Here is a 22,585-nt window from a genome sequence, read left to right on the forward strand (position 1 = left end):
CCCTGGTGTGATACTTTTTTGAGAACGTTAGCGCTAGGCAACCTTTGCTCAATGAAATATCAAACAAGAGTGATTTGTTTTGAATCAAGCTCTGCCTTTTATATGATTTTTTGAAATAATTTTAAATCAATGAAATATATGATTACAAACATAAATTATTTTAAAGTGATTAAACAACAAGTATTAATTCAGAATATTGAACATTGAAATGAGAATTATATGAATAACTAGTAAATGGATGTCTTATAACTTTAAATTAATTTTGAATTTTTTTATTTTGACTTTATTTTTGATGATATTTTTTCGTTAGCATTTTCGCTGTCGACTTTAGAGACTTGAACATTTTTCGTTTCATATCAGTAGCGTATCTACTAGGCTAAGCAAATGTGATCTGATAACAATAATTCCAAATTCATTTTTAAATAAAAATTACGAAAAGTTTAAAAAAATAATGCGAAAAGTCTTAAGGCTTAACTACATACACCACTTTTTAAAAAAGTACAAAAGTGAAAATATTTTTTTTCTGGCTAGCGCAATTGTTTTGTGAAAAAGAGTATACAAATTGTTTTTTAGACCAAAAACTAAGCTTTCTGCATCATTAGTTTTAATTTTCCAGTCCGAAAAACTACACAAAAATGCATTTGAAAATTTTCACTTTTGTACTTTTTCACTTTTTGAGCCAATGTAGTTATACCTTTAATTTTGATGAATTCCTTTTGTGATTTGTAAAATGTCATACGCCAACGTTAAAATAAATCGTGTAAATGTCAAAATAAATCTGATTTGGCCAGTGAAAACACTTCTTGTATTGATCTTGCTTCAGAATTTAATTCGAACTTGATGTGCCTTTAGTATAAAGTTGTATGAAGAACAAAATTTTAAAAAGCGTTTTTTTTTTCGGAATGAGTTTGAATGGACTTGTGCTATTTTTCCCCTGGACCTTTCAAATGGTTTTTGTACGTAGGGAGAAAAATAAGAGATGGCGAGCACGAATTGGATAGTAAACAAACATGAGCGAAAAAGAGATGAATATACAAATCTACTTCAATACTGATCCATAGGGGTTTTTCGTGTCTGTATTTTTGTAACCATAAATATCTTTATATATTGCTAATTTATGAAATGAATGCGACAAAAAATAATAATTTTGAATAAAAATTAAAAATCTATCAACTTGTTGATTAATTTGATAAAAAAAAGTCAACTTTCAATTTTTAACTATTAACTACCACTTAAATTCAAAATAACAAAACTACTTCTCACCTAGATGCCGCTACAAACAACAAAAAGAATTCTCCATAAAAATTTTCTGACACACACCCACATAGATTTTTTTTTCGCACTCTCTGTCAATTTGACATTTGTTTTGAGAAAGTACAAAGGACGGGACTACGACGACGACGATATATAAAAAAAATTTTTCTCTTCATTCACAAAAAAAGATAACTAAATTGAATTGGAAAAAAATGTCTTAAGTTTTTTCCCACAAACAAAAACTTCCTCAACTTAATCCATAAGTGAATTTCCTTGCCCATTTTATTATATTGCATGAATAAAACCAATTAAAAAACATGCAAATCCTTAAAGTTCTTCACATATTATGCAAAAAAAACGTTCAACACAATTAATGTAAAAAAAAAAGAAAATAGAATTAGTGGTGGTGGAAACACACAGCAAAAAAAATATATTTTAATTTAAACGATGATTAAACTCGAAACTGACTCAGATAGCTCAGAGGAATTCTTCGATGCTGAAGATTCCCAAACCCCAAATCGATTATCAAGGTGAGAGTGACATGTTTTTTTTTTCTCAAGAAATCTAATGAATTTATTTGTAGTCGAAAATCACCGCCTGAAACTACCAACAAAAATGAAGAACAATTCATTTTTCCCGAGCCCGCTGTTAAAGTTAACAGCGACGATGAGTCGACACCCGTCGGCGGTGGAACACCCTCCACCATAAGTCCATCGACAAGTCTAAATGCCAGATATACTAAGCAGGATGTTTTTGTCGAACCCAAACCCTTGGGCATGGTAAGTTTAAATGCCATTAGATTATTGAATGTAGTTTGTACATTTTTAGTCTTAGTGACCTATTGCATGCAACAACAAAAAAAGTCCCTGTTTTTTGTTTTGTGTCCCGCATTGTCGCGGAGGAATGTAAGTCCACTCCACATCGCATGTTTGTTGTCCTTCACCTGTTTCTTTGTTTTATGTGTTTTTTTTTTGTTTCGTTTTTTTTTTTTTATTAATTTAATGACCTGGTAGTGTGATTGTTGCTGTTTGTGCTTTTATAGGTATTTCTTGTCTTGCAAATGAACTCACAAAGTTAATTGGAAACACCTCCTACGTGTTTGCCCTGTTTTGGTTTGGTCGAGTTTATTGATTTTTAAGTTGCCTCTCCTCACTACTACGAGGGATCTCTTTTTCAAAAAGATTCCAATCAAATCGAGATTCAAGCTCAAGCACTGTTTGACCGTTGATTAAACCAAAGGTTTTTGCTTTTAATTAATCAAAAGTGCTTGTATTCATATCTTCTGGTCCAATCTGGTTCACAAAGATACAAAGAGTATGTTTTTTTCTAGCTAATTGCTTTTGAATCAATTATATACTGGGCTTTGGTGTTGTTGAAAAAAGAATTCTGCGTGGAGTTTGAACGGTTTTTTTTTATGCTTATTTTATTGATTCAATATCATTTTCATTTGTTTTCATAAATTTTAATTGAGTGCCTACAGAATAACGCCAACTGGGCCAGTCTATAGTTCGCATGTTGTCACTTTCATTTTTGTTCCCAAGTTAGGTACATTTTTACATTTATACGCTTGTATGCAATCACATTAAAATTCATGGTGAGCCAGCCAGAGTGACCGAAACTCCATTCATACCTCGATTCATTGTGTTCAATTAAGTTTGTTTTTTTTTTTCTATTCTATTTATGTTTTGTGGAGCTTTTTTTTTCAATTTCTAGTCGAATAGCAGTAGCTAGTTTCTAGAATTATAGACTTGCACACATAAATTCATCTACATCGTTGTTTGTATTGTTATTTTAATTAGGCGCAGTTGATGGAGTGTGATAATTTATGTTTAGATTTTTGTTTTATTTTTTCAAATTTCATGAATAAATTTAAAAATTTGTTTTGTATTGTGTGTTACAATTCGGTTGAAGTATTCTTTTGTTTGTAAAGTTGAAAATTTTGTGTTTTACTGTTAAATTTTTTTGAATATTAATGAGAAAATATTTTTTTTTTAATGTGAAGCTTTTTTTGTTTGACAATGCATCAAATTGGTTGAATAAATTAACTGACACGGTTTTGGAGTTTAGTCTGTAAATATTTTTCGGTTGAGTTGAAGTTTTTTGTTTAAAAAAAAGTAAAAAGTGCTAAAAAAAACATTGAGTCAATACTTTTTTCACTGTATTTTTATTAAATTTTTGTGTTTCTAAACAAAAGTGTTATTATTGAATGGTGAGTGTTATTTTAGAAGAAAATTTTTAATAATGAGAAAGTATGTATATATGTATAAAATAGCTTGACTATTTTAGGAGCAGTTTGCAATGAATATACCAAAACAAATCTGAAGGTAACAAGGGATCATATTTAGATTTGTATACCTTATAAAGTAGCTAGTTCTATTGACTTGAATTTGTATTGAATTCAATTTATTCTTTAAAACATTGGTTAATTTGAATTCGGAATAAAATTGAAAGTATATTACGTGAAGTGAAAAACAGTGTCACAAGTTTGGCTTGAACTTACTTATTTTCGAATGCAAAAAAGTATCGATTTCTTTCTATATGAACTAGTTAAGTGCTTTGCTAGACCAAGACCCCACAGCAATTTTTACCTGATAATTATGATTTATGGTATAAAATGATTGTTATTAGCTGGCAGTTTTTTTTTTTCAATTGTATGAATGAAATCGGCAATTTTTTTTTCAATTCAATTGCTTGGGGGCATTTGAAGTTAAACGCATTAAAAATTTAGTCTTTCAAAGTAATAAATACCTATCGTCCACATTCTTTAACTTTTTGAAAATTATGAGCTTGATTTTATTTGCATTTTAATGTTTTTTTTTATCTTTTTAATCGAATTCATTCGAACCCTTTTCGAGAAAATTGCAATATTTCGATAACGTTATAATATGCGTTTAAATAAGATCTGTACATCCTTGCTGCTGAAATAAAACACAAACCGGGATTATATTCGATGTTCATGTGTAAAGTATTAGAAGCGACTAAAAATGATGTTAGAAATTAAAATTAATAAGTTAGGCGTACAATTTAAGTTATTAAAGTGGTTAAAAGAAATATTTCAATAATAAATACTAAAAACAAGTTTTCTCCCAAAAATGGGCAATGAGCAATCGTCGGTAATTTCAGTAAATGGCCAATTAAAGAGTCATCCTCATAAGGGTAAACTCGTGTGACTCAATAGTGTATTTATACATATATTATTCAAATTTTTAATTTGCAGTTTTGACTATTTATATTTAGTAATTCCAAGCTTTAAAGCTTAACTGCGAAGTTATATCAAAATAATGAATGAATTAATTCCCTTTAATACAAAAATAAAAGCAGTCTTTAAACTAAGAATGTTCCCTGATTTACAATATTGCGAGACGACGAGACGAGAGCGAGACGAGATTTTTTCTTGGTCATTTAAATCATAATCCATTTTGTAATGCTACGATTTTTTTGGGTAATTGTTTATTAGAAGAATGTGCGTAAGAAAATTATTTGGCTAAACATCGACAACTAGACATACATTTTACTCTCGCAACGCTCTCGTCTCGCAATATTGTGAATCAGGCATGTATTGTACACTAAAATCGTTTTTCTTCAACCTTGCTATTTAAGGGTTTGTGTGTTTCATAGAGCAAAGACTAAAACTATACAATTTGTTTTATGATTTTTGAGTTGCCTAAGTTGTCTGAAAATAGAATTCGAAAGCTCCAATAATCTTATTCTTATATACCTATTTCATCAAAATTTGTTTCAATCGTTCAAAATTTTTGGACACAATTAACTGTGTCCCCTAGAATCAAAAACAATCTATTCCACTTTTTGTGAAAAATGAGTTAGAAACGCAGTTTATCTCAATTTTTCAGCCTCTTTCTTTGAGTGTGGTTGAGCACTTTCAATGTCAACTTGTTCCAGAGTTATACTTTATAGAAATAATACAATATGAATCAAAACGAATGTATTCCACATTATTTGAGAATAAAAAGAATCAAAACAACACTATTCCTCATATAAACCAAAATAATTCTATTGTTAAGTTTCAAAACTAAACTATTACTATGCATGACTTTCAAAACAACTCTATTCCAAAATTAATTATTAAATATTTTTGAAACGCGTTGGGTGACAAAGGAAAGCACAGTCAGTTTAAAATCAAAAGTACATGTTTAATTCGATTCAGAAGTTGCTTTTTTAATAAAGCGGGACAAAGTGCCTAGGAACGTTTTTTTTTGAATAACTCAATAAAAGAAAATAGAATAGATTGTTTTGATTCTAGGGGACACATACCATTTTAGTATTTTCTAACATTTCATAATTATAATAACACAAAAAATAGAAACAGATTTTTGTAAAGGATTTTAATGCAATCATTTTTTATTAAAACAATAGTTCACCCCATTAGTTGGAGCTGGAGGGGGCAATTTTCAATTTTCTTTTACATTTTAATCATGATTATGATATGTTCGAAAGTAAAAAAATATTACCCTTTAATTCTGTTAAAAAATGTTAACCTATTAAAATCACATTCAACAGTAAGCATCTAGTAAATAGCGGTAATTTAACTGATAGTTGGGTAAAAGTTCATAAACATTAGGGTGGGTCAAAAAAATCGAAATTCTTTTTTTTGAATTGGTACTCCGAAAAATCGATTGCTAGACCCCTCTAGAATATACACACCAAATATGAGCTCTTTATATTAATGGGAAGGTCCTCCGCTTTGCAATTTTCCATTTTTACATCAAGCTTCTACTAAAAAAAAAATAATTTTTTTATTAATTGACTTTTTAGCAAATTTCTTTTCATATTCTTGTAGGAAATTGAACGCTCTACAAAAAAGGCCTTATACACTTTTTTCGTTTATCTAACCGTTGAATAGATATTTGAGGTCCAAAAATCGAGAAAATCTTTAAAAATTCGTTTTTTGTTCTTAATTTTGTAACAAATTGAAAAATTATAATGATCAAACGCGCAAGACATATTCTTGTTGAAAATTGATTGCTCCACAAAAAAGGTCTTATTAACTTTTTTCATTATGATAACCATTCTAAAGATATTCGAGATCAAAGTTAAAAAAAAATATAAAAACATTTTATATTTTTAAAAAATTTCTAATTCACTGAAACTTCATTATTTTCAAATTAGCAAGATATATTCTTGTAGGGGCTTAAACGTTCTACAAAAAAATTCCTTGGAATGAAACTGATTGCTTTAACCGTTTAGAAGATATTCGTATCCAAATCGCAATGCATACGGGTCATAAGAAAACTATTGAAATCAGTGAGCATTGGTTTGGATACGAATATCTTCTAAACGGTTAAAGCAATCAGTTTCATTCCAAGGAATTTTTTGTAGAACGTTTAAGCCCCTACAAGAATATATCTTGCTAATTTGAAAATAATGAAGTTTCAGTGAATTAGAAATTTTTTAAAAATATAAAATGTTTTTATATTTTTTTTTAACTTTGATCTCGAATATCTTTAGAATGGTTATCATAATGAAAAAAGTTAATAAGTCCTTTTTTGTGGAGCAATCAATTTTCAACAAGAATATGTCTTGCGCGTTTGATCATTATAATTTTTCAATTTGTTACAAAATTAAGAACAAAAAACGAATTTTTAAAGATTTTCTCGATTTTTGGACCTCAAATATCTATTCAACGGTTAGATAAACGAAAAAAGTGTATAAGGCCTTTTTTGTAGAGCGTTCAATTTCCTACAAGAATATGAAAAGAAATTTGCTAAAAAGTCAATGAATAAAAAAATTATTTTTTTTTAGTAGAAGCTTGATGTAAAAATGGAAAATTGCAAAGCGGAGGACCTTCCCATTAATACAAAGAGCTCATATTTGGTGTGTATATTCTGGAGGGGTCTAGCAATCGATTTTTCGGAGTACCAATTCAAAAAAAAGAATTTCGAGTTTTTTGACCCACCCTAATAAACATCATATTTTTTTATGTTTTATCATATTCATTTGCAAATATAGAAACAAATATGGACGCCAAAGTCACGATAGTTGTTGATAAATAATTTGTTCAAAACTGCCTCTGAATTTAAGGTAGCATTATTGGTGGCACAGATATTGAAGTTTGAAGACAATGTTTTTATATTCTTTTCAAAGTTCCATTAAATGTTTTTTTTTTCAAGCTACCAATATCGCTTTTTAGGTTTTTAATATTTAACGTTACATAATGTTGCGATGTTGGTTTCTCTATATGCGTATCGTGACTTTACGTTTATTAAATTCTTACTTTGTTCTATAGTACCATCATTACTCTTAAAAACTTTGGCAAGTCTTTACTTGCAGTTGGCTATATGACCTATTCCATTTTAGTGGAATACTGATAACAAAATTTACATTTTCACTTTCCCATATCAGTTGTGTTCTCGAAAAATTTTTCTCCAACGCGCATTATAATTTATTCCTTTGTAGTTTGCTTCCCAAAATTAAACTACAGTTTTTTAAAACAGTGAAATTCAAGTTTATCACCAGAAAACAACTCCCTTATTAGTGTTTGGTTCACCATATGTTTAATTTAAATAAATAAAGTATACAAAAAAAATTGATCAGTTTCTGGTAAATATCGGCAAGTTCCAAAAAATTCATCAAATGTTTGTAGTGTATTTATTTACCATTTCATCAACCTACATCTAAAAATCCAAACCGAACACCAGTAGCTTGAATATGCAGCAAAATAATTCATGTTAATAAATTGTTCATGAGTTCAAACATGGGGATCCCGATATGTGACGATCGTAAGCACCAATGCACTTCATATGTACACAGAATTATAAAGCAATAAAGCATTGGAGAAACGCTCCCTTTTGTCGTCTATGATACATTATTACCGCGCTGACACAGCCGTCGAGTCGATTAAATCTAATCAAGTGTGACAGAGAGTATAATACAATACAATTATTAGAACACCAACCATCTGCGTTGTGACTGCATGTTTATATTAGTTGCATGAGTTACGTTTCAATGTTCCACCATAATCGTTTGTCCAAATCAAAATTTCAAAAAAAAAAAAAAAAATACAATATTGAACCAACACAAAATTGTCTCACTTTCTCTTCTTTATTTTTCATTTATTGGATATTTATTTTAGTATGGTAGACAACGCTTTCGCGAACTGCGACAATGCATGCAAAATGATGAAGATGAGAATCCTGGAAATACACTGACACCTGATTCTCAGGTACTATTAAATGTTTCTCTTATGTCCCTACATTTCATTTTTATCTTTTTTTTTTCTTTAAATTAAATCTGTCGTGTATGAAATTGTACTTCTTATCAATTTGTATTTATTTTTTATTTTATATTCTACAGAATAGTTCCACTGAGGGTGTATTTACGAACCGTCCTACCCATCCGTTCCGTGTAATTGAAAACGATGCTATCAGTATCCAAAGCATGACTTCCTTGGGACGGGTGGGCAGAATTCTAGCCGGGAGCGTTGATCCCTCGGGTAATATAAATATTTTCAGTTTTTCATGTGATAAACAACATTCTTATCTGACCTCATAATAATATGGTTTGCTTTTGTTTCTTCTACAGCAATTAGTATAGATCGCGAATCGATACAAAACTCCATTTCCTCTAACTCGCAGCAAGCACAAAATCCTATTCCATCGTTGACAGCGAGTGCGACCAATTCGCAGTCAACCACACCGGACACGCATACCGCTTCCAGTCGCAGTGATACTGACACAAAGTCCATAGTGAGTGGCCAAGTGAAAGAGAAGCGACAAGTAGTGATGGAAACGCAGCAACCGCAAACAAATAAAATTATCCTTCAGGAACCCGATGTCATTGCCAGCACTAAACTGGCTCACTCGAAAACAACTGACAGTATTACATCAAGTGGTCCGATTGCTCCACCCAGACGAAAGAAGAAACCCAGAAAAATTTCGTCAAGCTCTTCGGAACAATTCAATATGAACGAAGGACTTCGTTTGCCGCCAGCAGATGATGATGACGATACTATATCGATAAAGAGCGTCAAGGACGTTCAAAAGCTACGCGAAGACATAGTTAAAGCAATTGAAAACTCTTGGAATGAAAACTCATCGATAACAACAGCGGCAAGCAATAGCCGACCCGTCACAACGACTGCTGCTGGTGGAACAATAAATAGAATTTCCCATTCTTTGGGCAATAGTTCGACGTCGGTTTATTCCAAACCATCTCCCTCGAACAGTGCAAAGAGTAACTCTGCGCCTGGTCGCGTGAGGTACTTGTGAGTATTGTGTTATGTGGCTTATCAGTTGATTATTCGTTTTAGTTCTAAATATTTTATGAAATTGTCGTTTCATGCCCTGCCACGCAATAGCTCGATTGATCCTAGTCAAGGACTGAATCTCTATAAGGCAACTCAGGGTGGATATGTTGTGAAGCCACGGGATGAGGCATCAAATAAAGCTGAAGGACCGACACAAGAGGAAATCGATAGAATTGAAAAGATTTTAATGGAAAACCTACCCCGACCGAAACTAGCTGGAACTGGATCTAATAGTTTAGGCAGTGCAACAAGGTGAGATTTGCATTATAAAAAAGTGAAATCTATGAGTTGTTATAGCAAATATTTACGTCCTTGACAAAATGTTCAATATTTATAAAAATGAGAGCTTCGGTTAAAACGAAGAAAGTTTTCTCAATCAAGTATTTTGATAAAGTAGTTGTCTTAAAACAATGATGCTTCGTTGGTTGCATGTGATTTTTCAAAAAAAAAAAAAAAATCAGAACTTGCAATGCATTAGTAAAGTCAATCTGGATATATTCTTATCTTGTCCAGTTACCCCTATGTATTTTAAAAATTTGTATTTTTTGACGTTATATTTTAAAAATTGTTTCTAATGTGGATTTTTTAGATTGTTTTGTTGTATCATGTCTGCTTGATTTTTTTCTGATTCATCTGTCCGAATTGTTGTCGTTCCTTATAGCTGTTGTTATTAATAGATGAATAGAGTTCGAATGCTTTCTGGTGATATTTCGTATAAAACAAATATTCTTTTCAGAAGTTTTAGTGGATGTTTTTTACATAAATGAGTTCACTTTTTAGTTTTTGTTGTACCCTTCCGGATTTTCGTAAGTATGTATTTGTATTTTGAAAGAGACATTTCATCGGGCACTGAATCTTGGTGATTTAGAAAATCAGAGAAATCATTCTTTTTTCATTTTATATTTAATAGGTTTAATTCAGTTTCACTTTATGGAAGAAAAAATCTCTTTCTATGAAGAACACGAAAACGTGTGATGTATGCTTTTTATGAAGGTGTATATTTGTTTAGATTTACATATATTGGGCAGGGTTTAATCCACAAAAACATCATCGTATGTATACATTGAAGTTTTTAAAATTGTCCTTAAACTGAGCCTATGATAGTCACAAATCAACAGCATACACATATTTTTTTGGAACGTACATAAGACTTTGAATCCTATAATGCTTGAAGAGGCAGAAAAGTACTAATCGCTGTGACGGAAAAAAGTGGTGAATGACCTCAACCAGCCTTATGTGCTCAACTGAAGGCAAGAATCTAGGTACAGGAGAAAATTGAATTTTCAAAAAAAAATTTATTAGTTAAAGTTCTAATGCCTTGGCCTTCTAGCGGTTTAATGCAATCGATAAGAATTTCAAGAAATAGATTTCGCAGAATTTTTGAAAGTATCCTATGTTCTTCTAATTAGATATTAAATGTATGACTGAAAAATACTTGAATTCATTTGCATTCAAAAATAAACAAAAATTAGTCTGCAAACGGATAAATGTAAGATCCTTGCTACACCAGTAAGGAATTGCAAGACCCGAAAGTCAAACTTTTTCTTTAAATGAGGAATTGAAAAGAAGTAATATTAAACATAATCATGTAATTCCAAGATAATGATTTTATAAAAGCACGAAAAATGTGAAAAATAAAATGAAAAAAAAGCAAACAACATCCCTTGCTTCTGAAGCTAGACACTTATCATTTGGCCAACAATTGATTTAGTTTTGGTTAGAGTTGAATGAAAATGAACATAATGAAATAACGATTTATAAATGTATTGCATCATTTCTCTTATTGTGTCAATAGGTAACGTTACAAAAATTCAAATAACTTCGCTAAAAAAATTTCACTTCAAAAAACAAATAATCTAATTGTGTTACATTACCTATTGCAGAATTGATTTGTATTTACAATACGTTTCCATCAATAGTATGTATGTAATTGCTTTTTTTCCTGAAATAAAATGTAAGAAAAACAAACTCGCCAAGTTGTCATTATCAAGTGCATAATGATCTTCAAATTGTGCCAGCATTTTTATCATTTTTATTTTCTTTCTGAATTTTCACCCATCTTTTGAAATTTAATGGACTAATTAAGAGCAAAAAAACTTAAACTTATTTATATGACCTCTTATAAATTGATAATATGAGGAGTGTTTTAAAGTCATTTATCTGAAATTAAAAAAAAAAATATAAGACAGAGTTGTTAATTTCCAAAGATGCCAGGTGTTATATTATCTTCTTTTGAAAATTCTCTCCACGCTTTACATATGGAGCTTCGCAATCATTATTTCACTTAATCACACAATAAAAGATCTGCAAGCTCTTTTTTTTTCTTTTTATTCTCAATTAATGTAAAATTCCCTGTGTACCTACTATCTTTGATAAGAACAAAACAAATCTTTTCAAACAGAAGTCTAATTTACTACCAGTTGAATGTAACTTATTCCCGGTATTGCCCCCATTTCAAGTTTAATCGAAAAAAACCTAATCTTATCTAATTTACTTCAACCTACATTTTGATTTTTTTAAATATGATAAGTAATATGTTTAATGTTTAAAACACCATTTCATATCTTTGCTGATAAAAATAGTCGTTGCATCTTTTTTGGGTCTATCATACAAATTTCAGTCAATAAAAAATACTCCCGGACTGAGATTTACTTAATAGTTGATGACACAAAGTCTTCAAAATAAAAACAAATTAAAAGTAGTTCGCTAAATGCTTCTTTTTTTATTAACTGGAAACTAAAGACCTAACATCTATTTTCAATAATTACAGGTCTCTCGATTTATTTATTCTTTATCAAGTTGTTCGTTTGCGTGTTCCAAGGACTCTGCGAAGCAAGTTGGTTCTTTAAGTGCATTTAAATATTTCTTATGGGCTTTGTTTTGAACTTATTGTTGTATTAAAAAATTTGCAGGAATTGAATTGAATTGAACAACTTTCTAGAGAGACTAAATTGTATGCTAGTTTTTTTTTTTAGTATGGTTCAAATATTTAAGATAGTTTTACGAAATATGTTTAATATTTCTACTACTAAAACCCTTGTTTCCATTTCTATTAGATATCCATCACTCATCTATAGATCCAGCAGTGAAAAGGAACGCCGCAAATCAGCCGGTGATGAAGATGTTTTAAAACAAATGAACATTTATGTCCGTACTCGCACAGACTCTGGTAAACAATTAACAGATTTTGAAATCCTGGAACAAGTTCCTGTAAAAAATTTGGATACAGGAGAGAATATGCCTTTATCCTCAGTAAAACCACCACCCGTCCCCGAAGGCTGGAATCCATTGTCATTGCACATTCTCAAACTGACCAGCCATCTGGAGGTGATGCAAAAAGAATCAGACGAAGAGAGTGTTATTGGGATTCCGGCTAGCAGTGAAGTTGCACCTGACGAAGAAGAATGCGAAACAGAAGATGGTAATCGATTGAAAAAGAAAACCGCCAAAATCAAGCGATTCTTTGGTTCAACAATGCGTAAGACTGTCGATAAGGCAAAGTCACTTGCCTCGGAGGTGTCTCATGCACGTCACAAAGAAGATGTGGCTGATATTGAAGACGTTATGAATCCAGAAATTAATATTAAGATAAAGGCATCCAGTACGAATAAGGGTCCGTACGAGTTTACAAAATTGCAGCATGTTCAGGTAGGAAAGATCAAACAACTTGGTATTACTTAAAATCAAAATTTATCAATTGTGTTTGTGTAGGATTTGTCTGGGGAACACACCGGTGCCGTTTGGTGCATGAAATTTAGCTCCTGTGGGCGCCTTTTAGCAACTGCTGGTCAGGACAAGGTGCTTCGCATTTGGGTACTTAAAGATGCTTACCCCTTTTTCCAAGTAAGAAGTAAAAATCAATGTCACTGACCATATTTAATGTGTGTTTATTTTTAAATTAGGATATGCGAACGAAATATAATGCAGATCAAAAATCCTCACCTACTCCGTCTCAAGAGTCTCTGGTGTCACAACATTCGGCTGAAGAAGCCATTGCAATGGCAACAGCCGCAGAAAAATGCACTGGGCCTTTTATGCCAAAAGCATTTTGCTCCTACATTGGTCATACTTCTGATCTTCTCGATGTTTCTTGGTCAAAGAACTATTTCATTCTATCAAGTTCCATGGATAAAACTGTTCGTTTGTGGCACATTTCACGCAAAGAGTGTCTATGTTGTTTCCAACATATTGATTTTGTAACAGCGATTGCTTTCCATCCACGTGACGATCGATACTTTTTGAGTGGCAGTTTGGATGGAAAACTTCGACTTTGGAATATTCCGGATAAGAAAGTAGCCCTGTGGAATGAAGTGGATGGACAAACGAAGCTGATTACAGCAGCGAATTTCTGTCAGAATGGTCAATTCGCAGTAGTTGGATCTTACGATGGTCGATGCATTTTCTACAACACCGATCAGTTGAAGTATCACACCCAGATTCATGTGCGATCAACTCGTGGTAAGAATCGCATTGGGCGAAAGATTAGCGGTATTGAGCCGATGCCTGGCGAGGATAAGATTTTAGTAACTTCTAATGACAGTCGAGTGCGATTGTATGATTTGCGTGATCTTAACTTGAGTTGCAAATATAAGGGCTATGTAAATGTTTCGTCCCAAATTAAAGCATCTTTCAGTCACGATGGTAAATATATTGTGGCAGGATCGGAGAATCAATGCATTTACATTTGGAAAACAAATCATGATTACTCAAAACTTAGTTCGGTATGTAGAGCAGATGATATTTATTTATTTTTTATTTCATTAAAAAAATGTGTCTGCAGGTTCGACGAGATCGCAGTGACTTTTGGGAGGGTATTAAAGCACATAATGCTACAGTGAATTGTGCAATTTTTGCACCTCATCCCGAGGCCATCATTAAACCAGAACCTGATGAGATTTCTTACGAAAAGGTTTGTTGTTTATAATGATTGATGAAATATTTGTTTGACGGTTTTCTATTTTTAGACTCAAAACAATCAACCCGATCCTTTGGTTGAACAACGAAAGAAAGGTTGTGGCTATGTCCTGGTCAGTGCTGATTTTAATGGAGCAATTAAAGTGTTTATAAATAAAACTAAACCTAAACACAGTAGTCTACCATATACAGCAATTGCTGACTAAAGATCACCGACTATTTTTCTGAAAAACAAAAATGTTTACTTTAATGCAAAACTTTTGCAAATACATAATATAAACAAAAATATTAATTTTATTGATTCTCAATAAATAAAAAGGCTTTGGCCATTCTTTAGAGTAAATCCAATTCAATAATAAAATTAAAATATTTCGCATTTTTAAGTTCTTTAAAACAACAACAAAAAAATAAAGAAAAAAATTTAAATAAAATACAGAAGTGCTATTATGTAAAATTAAGCAACTAAAATTTAATTTTCCAAAGCATAGCAACAAATTGTGAAAGTCTCCTGAGTATTGTGTATTTTTTTTAAATTAATCATTAACTTTGTTTTAATCTATTTTATTTGTTAAACAACAAAATGTTCGTGTTTTTTTTTTTTTATTAATTCGAGTAATGCGCATATCCAGGTTAGGTTGCAAAATATATTTTGTTACATACATAGATAAAAGAAATTAAAAATTGATGGAAAAGGAAAAAACATTTTTAAAAATTATAATAATTAAATTATTCGAGTATAATTGAATACAATTTAAACTAATAAAATATTTCAGTGTAAAAAATTATGTAACGTAAGAGAGAAAGTTGATAAAAAAAATAACTTGAATGTGTAATAAAATACTAAATAAATATTAAAGTCAAATATAATTTATAAATAGACAAAGTTCATAAATTGTTTTTATTTTTGGTGAAATTAAAAGATTGATTCCCCCGATGAAAAGCAGAATGGCAATTAGTGAATATTTAGAGATTATTCCCCCCGATGGATAGCAGAATAGGACTGTATAATTGGAAGTTTTAGCAGCTTTCCAAATATTCTCATAATAATTACAAACGGAATCTTGAAAATATATATGTTTATTGGCGTATACATTTTTCTTTATTTTGTTTAATATTATTTTCACTTTCATGGATATGTTAAGAGAAGTTAACCCCTGAGATGAAGATGCTTCGCACGATAGCGGTGGTAATACTGCTTGACCAAATAAAAGGCAAAAAAAAAAAAAACAAGGAAGCATTCACGTAAAAACACTGTATTTGAAAAAATACAACACGACCGCTTGAGCTTAATACGTGAAAGGAAAAAAATAAAATGCACGACTGGGGTCGCACGTACTTGCTCTTGCAGTTTAAAACACTTTTATGTTAGTTTAGTTGTAGATTTTAAGAGCTGCCTCTATATAAATTTAAAGAAATTTTGTTGATGATGGGGAAGAGCCGACATTTAGGGCAAAATTTTGAAAAATTTGTATGGGAGGTACACTTTTTTGACTTGTTTGAGAAAAACTAAAAATGCAGTTTATTGCAATTGCTTCAAATATTACGTCTGCAATTTTTATCAAAATCGTTAGAGCCGATTTTGAGTTATTTGGTTTAAAAAATTTGTATGGGAGGTACACTTTCTAAGCGAGATATACAAAAACAAAAAAAAAACCAACTTTTAGAATTCCATAAAAATCATCTGTACCAAATTTGAAGAAAATCCTTCCACCCGTTTAGGCTGTGGAAATGTGTACAGATGGACGCACAGACGCACGGACGTAATTGCGAGACCCACTTTTTTGGAATTCTCCATCATCGTAATGTTGGTTTTGATTAAAACTTCAAATTTTTTTTTCGACACGAAACCAATACTTGCCCTATAGAGCAAGTAAAAAGAATGTGTATGGCGTATGAGTGTTTTTTTTTTTGTATAGAAATAAAATCCAAGGCTGACAATCGGACTACGCTAGATCTAGATATTGCAAGCTATGGTGTGCGTAAAATTCTCAATTGGCATTGGGTGTTAAAATGATAAAATGATCTCCGAGAATTCTACATGTCATACACCAGAATCAAAGATCATTCAGTACACCAATCATTTTATGTAAGCACCCAAACCCACATCCACATATGTAATACCAGTCGGGGTGATAGGATGAATATTTATTTAAATACATAGTACTTAAAAAAATCCCAGTTGTTTATTTATATCCATTAAATTCAAAGTCGCTATTTAAAACAGGAACTTTAAAAATTCGTGATAACGACTACTGTACCTTTTTCAAGGGAGTAGGCACACAACATTTATTTCGTTAGGTGACAATTTTTTTATTTTCGAATAGTCATCTTATTCTCAATACAGTGTACCAACAAAAAAATTCCTACCTTTCTATTCCTTCTAACTAGTGCCGTGCAGTATGCATTTACAAGACTTTAGGTCTTTCGGGCATATATGTAGTTAAAATTATTATATTATTATGACAATTTTACGCACATTATAGCTTGAAATATTTAGCGCAGTCCTCACTAGGGACTGCAAAAATTTCATATCTTATGCATCCAAATCAAAAACCCATCCAAGATACCAATCATTTAAAAAAATCTGGCTTCCCTGAAAATTTTTTTGTGGGAAAAATCATTTTATGGTTTAAGATTATGAATCGTCATAGCTCCGGGGATGGATGGATAAATAAAGTATTGTTTGAATATCAAATTCTTTTCATTAAAAACACATTATTTCTATGGTAATTTGTTGAATTATTTTTTTGCTGTTTGTTTTTTTTTTTATTTGTTATATATAAATAATAGTTTTATTAATTTATTTACGCTCTATCAATTTCCATTAAAATAAAACTAGTTTTCATTTTGTTTAAACCATTAAATAAAATTCTATTACAATATGATAGCTAAAATAATTCAATATTATTAAGAGTAAAAAGATGTACTTTTTTTTAGTTAATGCTATATTTTTTGTTGTTAGAACGTGTGTAAAAATGATTTCATTTTTTTTCTCATTTCTTGTTGTTATTTTGTATTTTATTAATAATTAAAATAATTGTATTATAATGGTATTTAAAATAATATTATGTTGTTGATTTATTCTTACAATAATATGAACTAACAGACTTACGAAAATTGATTGAATCTGAGGATTTCTTATTTTTATTTATTTTTTTTTTTTTTTATTTTATTTCTCATCATCATATTTTATTTTTATTAATTTATATTCTTAATCCTATAAATTGTTTATTTTGTTTTTATCAACTTAATAAGATTTAACAAATTTTGATTATTAAATCTTAAATTATAAATAACAAAGCTTATAAGGAAATAAAACAAATTGAAAGCAAAGAAATTTGATAAGAAAAAACTAAGTTAGTTTATTTATATTTTTTAATTTAAACTAAATTATTTATTTAAATTAAATTAAAAAAGAAAGACATCTAAACATCATGGTTTTTTATGAATGAATTTAGTTAGGCACAGAATATTGCGTTGTTCCTTCTTCACAATTGAGAATAGAATTTGTATTTTTAATTTAATTAATTTAGTGTGATTTGTATCAGGTTTGATGTATATATTAGTTTTTTTTTTTGTTTTTCTTTTTATTTGTTGCTTGTACCAGTCGGCCACTTGAAATGGCAGTGCATTATCGTAATTCACTTATAGTTTTTGTTTTTGGTATTATCAGTTCTACATCGGTCACAAAGTACATAAAATAATGTTAATCCTTATTTTGATAGGACCATACCTCACAAGAAGAGGCAAGTTTTTGTTCTCTCAACATTACTTTTAAAAGCATTCGGAAATAAAATTTAAAAGAAATGTAAAAATAGACGAAAAAGGCTATGTTTGTTTTTTTTTAGTTTTAGAATTTTGTGATAAAACTTTTATTTTATAATTTGGCTAGAATTGAACTTGCACACACTTAATTTGAATAATTTTTTTTTTTTATTTGATTTTCTTTTTTTTTTTTTGTTTTATTAACTCTTAAGTCTAGTTTATTTAAAATATGTTTGTTTTTTTTTTTTTGTATTTTTATTTAAATTCATGTTATCTACTAATTTTGTGTAGCAATGATAAAATGGTTTTGTTAATTTTGTTTCTTTTTTTTGTATTTAATTCGTTAATACTTTTGAGTATGAGAATTATTTTTTTAAATCTATTTAAACACACATACACACATTTATGATTTATAATAATGGTTATCTTTGTTTTTTTTTTTTTAAATTTTTCTTTAGTTATTTGTTCATTTACTTTTATTAAAAATAAATAATTTAATTATCTTGTAAAGCCTAGACTAAAAATTATATCAAAAATTCATAAACCGTTTTGATCAATGTTTATATTTAAAAGAAGACAAAATTTAATGAATTTGTTTTTCAATACTTTGCACTGCAAAATATAATAGAAATATAAGCATTTGAGCCTTCATTCTTGTCATATCTATCGAAATTGAATTTAGTGAAAATAATAGTAAAGTTATTAAGTGTGGTGAAAGTTTAATAAGCTTTAAGTCATGCTTTAAAAAGTGTCATGAGTTAAAAAATCAAGAAGGTTTTTGGTAACAGAGGTTTAAAAAACAACGAAAGTTGTTTATACATATATTCGGTACTCATTCCGTAATTATCAGAACGATTGACATAAAAACGGTCATCGTTGACGACATTGTCATTCATTTGCTCTCCGTTACTCTATCGCTATCGCTATGGTAGGGTGCTTTTAAATAATAGGGTGCCTGCCCAAAATAATTGAAAATTGAACTAACCAAGTTTTTTTTTGTAATCTTTATTCTTTTTCATCGTAAGAAGATGGAACGATAGTGGTTAGGTTTCGGAAAATAACAACATCGTCAAACGATATCGTTTGGCGATAGTCGAGTTACGGAAAGACCCGCAGCTTTAAACAAGATTCCACAAAAAAAAAGCATTTCACTCTTTTCCCGTTTCGGAAAAAAATCCATAAATTTTTATTCGGAAATTATTTAAACCAAGCTCAAACGTCTTGACAAACTTCAGAAATATTAGGTTGGATTGGGTTTTGTTCGGATTGTTAATTGTTTTTATTCATTCATTTTATGACCATCGATGCATACCCAAACTGATGTTGCCACTATGTAAAATAACAGCGATTTTAAGTACGAAAACTGGAAAACTCACGTTTTTTAACACCCTGAAAACCATATAAGGCCGCGATTTAAAGCTGCCAGACTTTTGAATTCGTTATTAGAATGCATAAGGTTATAAAAGTGAATACTCACATTTTGGTTATACCTCCACTCCCAAAATTTGCTGTGGGCTCTTAGACTAAGATATTTCTAAAGAAAAATTTGTTTTCTTAGACAAATTGGTTTTCGTCGTTTATTTTTTTAACTTGATTTTTACTCTGTTCCCTTTTTAATCAGAAACAAAGTTTTAGTTTGCCAATATTTAAAATTGTATAAGATTTCTACCCTGCTTGCGATATTCATATTCTTAAAAAAGCTGATAAAAACCAGCATCAACAAAATATTGCAGAAAAAGTTTCTAAAACAACCATATTAATACAGTTACTTTAAAGGTTACAGACAACCTTTTGCATTTCGATCAAATGAAATAATAATCGATCTCTAATGTCGCTTAAAATGAAATTTAGTTGTCTGTATTATGTTTACTTAGTGTCGATTCCGGAATTACTTTGCACTTTCAATATTTTTTGTAAAAGTGAAATTTATGAGATACCGTATTTCATAGTTGATTGAACGCACTTATAACATTTTATCACATTTTGTTTGACAGCTTACTTATTGTTTTCGCTATCTGACCCTTTCTTTCTTACATATTTCTCACCATATTTATCGATGTTTCTTGTCCACTCTGTGAGGTGGTTGCGCTTTGTGTACAAATTTCTTTATTCTGCAGTACTATTCTGAATCACCGATAGATGGCCACGGATTTTTGGTCATTAGGGATACTATAACAATTGCACAATTCACAGTGAAATTAAAGTGTGTGTTGGTGTTGTGCAAATGATCTTATTTTGAATTGAGTTTGGCAAATTTTATATGAAATTATGTTATTTTCACTTGTCGAAACATTCTATAAATTCTGTTAGAATTATAATTCGCCTCATTTTTTTGACTATTCACCAGTTATTTGCAGTTATCTCCTAATTCCGTTTTTTATTTAACACCCAAAAGTATGCAACTTTATTGCAAATTTTCCATTATGAACTAGCCGTTTGTATCTGGGCAACCGATTTCCGGAGTAAATTTATGCAATTAACTACATTCAGAAGAATTTGGCAGAAAATACTGAAGCCCAAAGAAACACACCTAAAATGACTTTGTGCCAGTCATTTTGCAAGTCATAAATACAAGTTCGACTTTTATATCAATTTAAAAATACAATGAGTTGTAAAAGAGTTGCTAAAAAGATTTCGTTTGGCATACGCAGTGTGTCTGATTCCAATAAGTAATAATTTCTTCAGTTCTAACTCTCACTGTGTTAACTTAACTGTCACACCAAACAGAACAACTTTTTATTATTGTCTTTCCGTTAAGTGGACTTTGAAAAGATTTCGTTTTAGCTCAGATTTTAATCTAGACTATGAAAAATTATTGATTTCAATCGGAAAATTTGTTTTAAAAAGTTATTATTCTAATACCTTACTTCTCTCATTTAGATGCTTGAAAAAAAAATGGAAGCATTAAGGTATAACTACAACGGCCACTTTTTTGCAAAAGAGTGAACATTTTCAAACTCATTATGCGATAGTTTTTTCGAAAGCAGAAATCTTATTTTTGTGTAAAAAAAACTATTTTTGTAGTTTTTTTTCAAATAAAAATTGGAATAGAAAGAAAAAAAAAATGTTTACTTATGTAAATTTTCCACTTTTTACCTATACCTTTATATTAAAAAATATAAAATAAACCATGTAAAGTGATCAAGTATGATGCGCAAAATGTATCAATTGAATGAATATACATATTTTATAAACCACATTTGCAATGAACGAAAATTATTGTCAAATGTAAGTAAAGTATGAACTTAGTTGTTAAATAAGTTAGTACCTGGTTGACCGAGCTTTGCTCGGTATCTTTAAATATTTTAACTTTCAGTGATAAAAGTCAAATGTGAGGCCTCAGTTATAGGTTATAGCTATAAGTAAAATCCATCATTTAAAATTGAACTATCAGGAATCTGAAATGTTTTACTGGTGAGCGTTCATAGCAATCAGTAAATTTACGTCATTAAATAATAATGTTTATTTGACATTCGCTCGCCAAACTATTTTTTTACTGATCATTGCATCAGTAATTTTTTTAATGATGGCACTGGAACAGTAAAAAAATGAAACGATATCAGTAAAACGAAATGGATTTTTTTTTGGCATTTGGAAAACAGTTGTGATTTGTGAATAAAATTTAACACCAAATGCTTCTTTTTGAAAAAATTAGAAAAAATAAGCTTTCAACTTATTTCATCAATATTTTGTTCAAAACAAAAATTTAAAGTATTCAAAATAGCTAAACAAAATTTTTACTGATGGATTTTACTGATAGCTATAACTGAGGCCTAAACAGCAATTTTTTGGAGTGGGTTTAAGTTTGCAATGACCAGTTTTTTCGCGGGTTTCAAAACACCACATTCCCAGTAATCCAGTTTATTTACGTTTGAATGTACATGCGACGATCAGCAATGGATAGAAGGGTTACAGGAATCTGCATTATCGAAAATGTCTACAGCAATGAGATCCCTTTTTGTTAAAATTTTAATTTACGGGTCAGAAAGTTTTGGATGGTGAATATAAAGTTAATTTTTTTTTTCAAAATTAGCCTTGCCGGTAAAGCTTAGTATGAAGAAATACTATTTTTACTCCTGTCTTTGTTTTATTCTGTATCAGTGGATTCTTTACTTCTTTCTTTTTTTTACTTATATGTTATAAGATTGATATTAGGTCAATGGTGTTGCTTGTTGTGAGTTATTATATTCTTATACGTTAACAATAGTCGCATTAAAACAAAAAAAAACGTAAAATAAAGATAATTAGTGATACCAAATTAACAAATTACTTAAAAGTTTCAATACATGATCAAAAAAGTCATGATCTTAAAAATGTTGTTTAGTTATTGTAACAAAAAGAAAAAGAACAATGCGTAAAACATGGAACCATCCCTCAAAATTTTATTGA

At 30.0% G+C, this 22,585-nt stretch overlaps 1 protein-coding gene across 3 annotated transcripts; it reads left to right on the plus strand.

The window, feature by feature from the left end:
- The first annotated feature begins 1,358 nt into the window (after nucleotides 1-1,358).
- Nucleotides 1,359-15,314, plus strand: LOC129913970 (WD repeat-containing protein 44). 3 transcript variants are annotated; one of them, XM_055992984.1, is made up of 11 exons: nucleotides 1,359-1,784; nucleotides 1,838-2,033; nucleotides 8,345-8,434; nucleotides 8,566-8,704; nucleotides 8,794-9,475; nucleotides 9,521-9,769; nucleotides 12,574-13,165; nucleotides 13,229-13,360; nucleotides 13,420-14,238; nucleotides 14,298-14,426; nucleotides 14,482-15,314. In XM_055992984.1, exons 1-11 carry the CDS (start codon nucleotides 1,702-1,704, stop codon nucleotides 14,635-14,637), a joined length of 3,267 nt encoding a protein of 1,088 aa, XP_055848959.1. In that variant the 5' UTR covers nucleotides 1,359-1,701; the 3' UTR covers nucleotides 14,638-15,314. The 3 variants fall into 3 exon arrangements, with proteins under 3 accessions (XP_055848959.1, XP_055848960.1, XP_055848961.1); XM_055992985.1 differs by having other exon boundaries at nucleotides 9,569-9,769; XM_055992986.1 differs by lacking the exon at nucleotides 8,345-8,434.
- Nucleotides 15,315-22,585: the final 7,271 nt, after the last annotated feature.

This window comes from Episyrphus balteatus, chromosome 3 (genome assembly GCF_945859705.1).
Source record: "Episyrphus balteatus chromosome 3, idEpiBalt1.1, whole genome shotgun sequence".
Taxonomy (NCBI): domain Eukaryota; kingdom Metazoa; phylum Arthropoda; class Insecta; order Diptera; family Syrphidae; genus Episyrphus; species Episyrphus balteatus.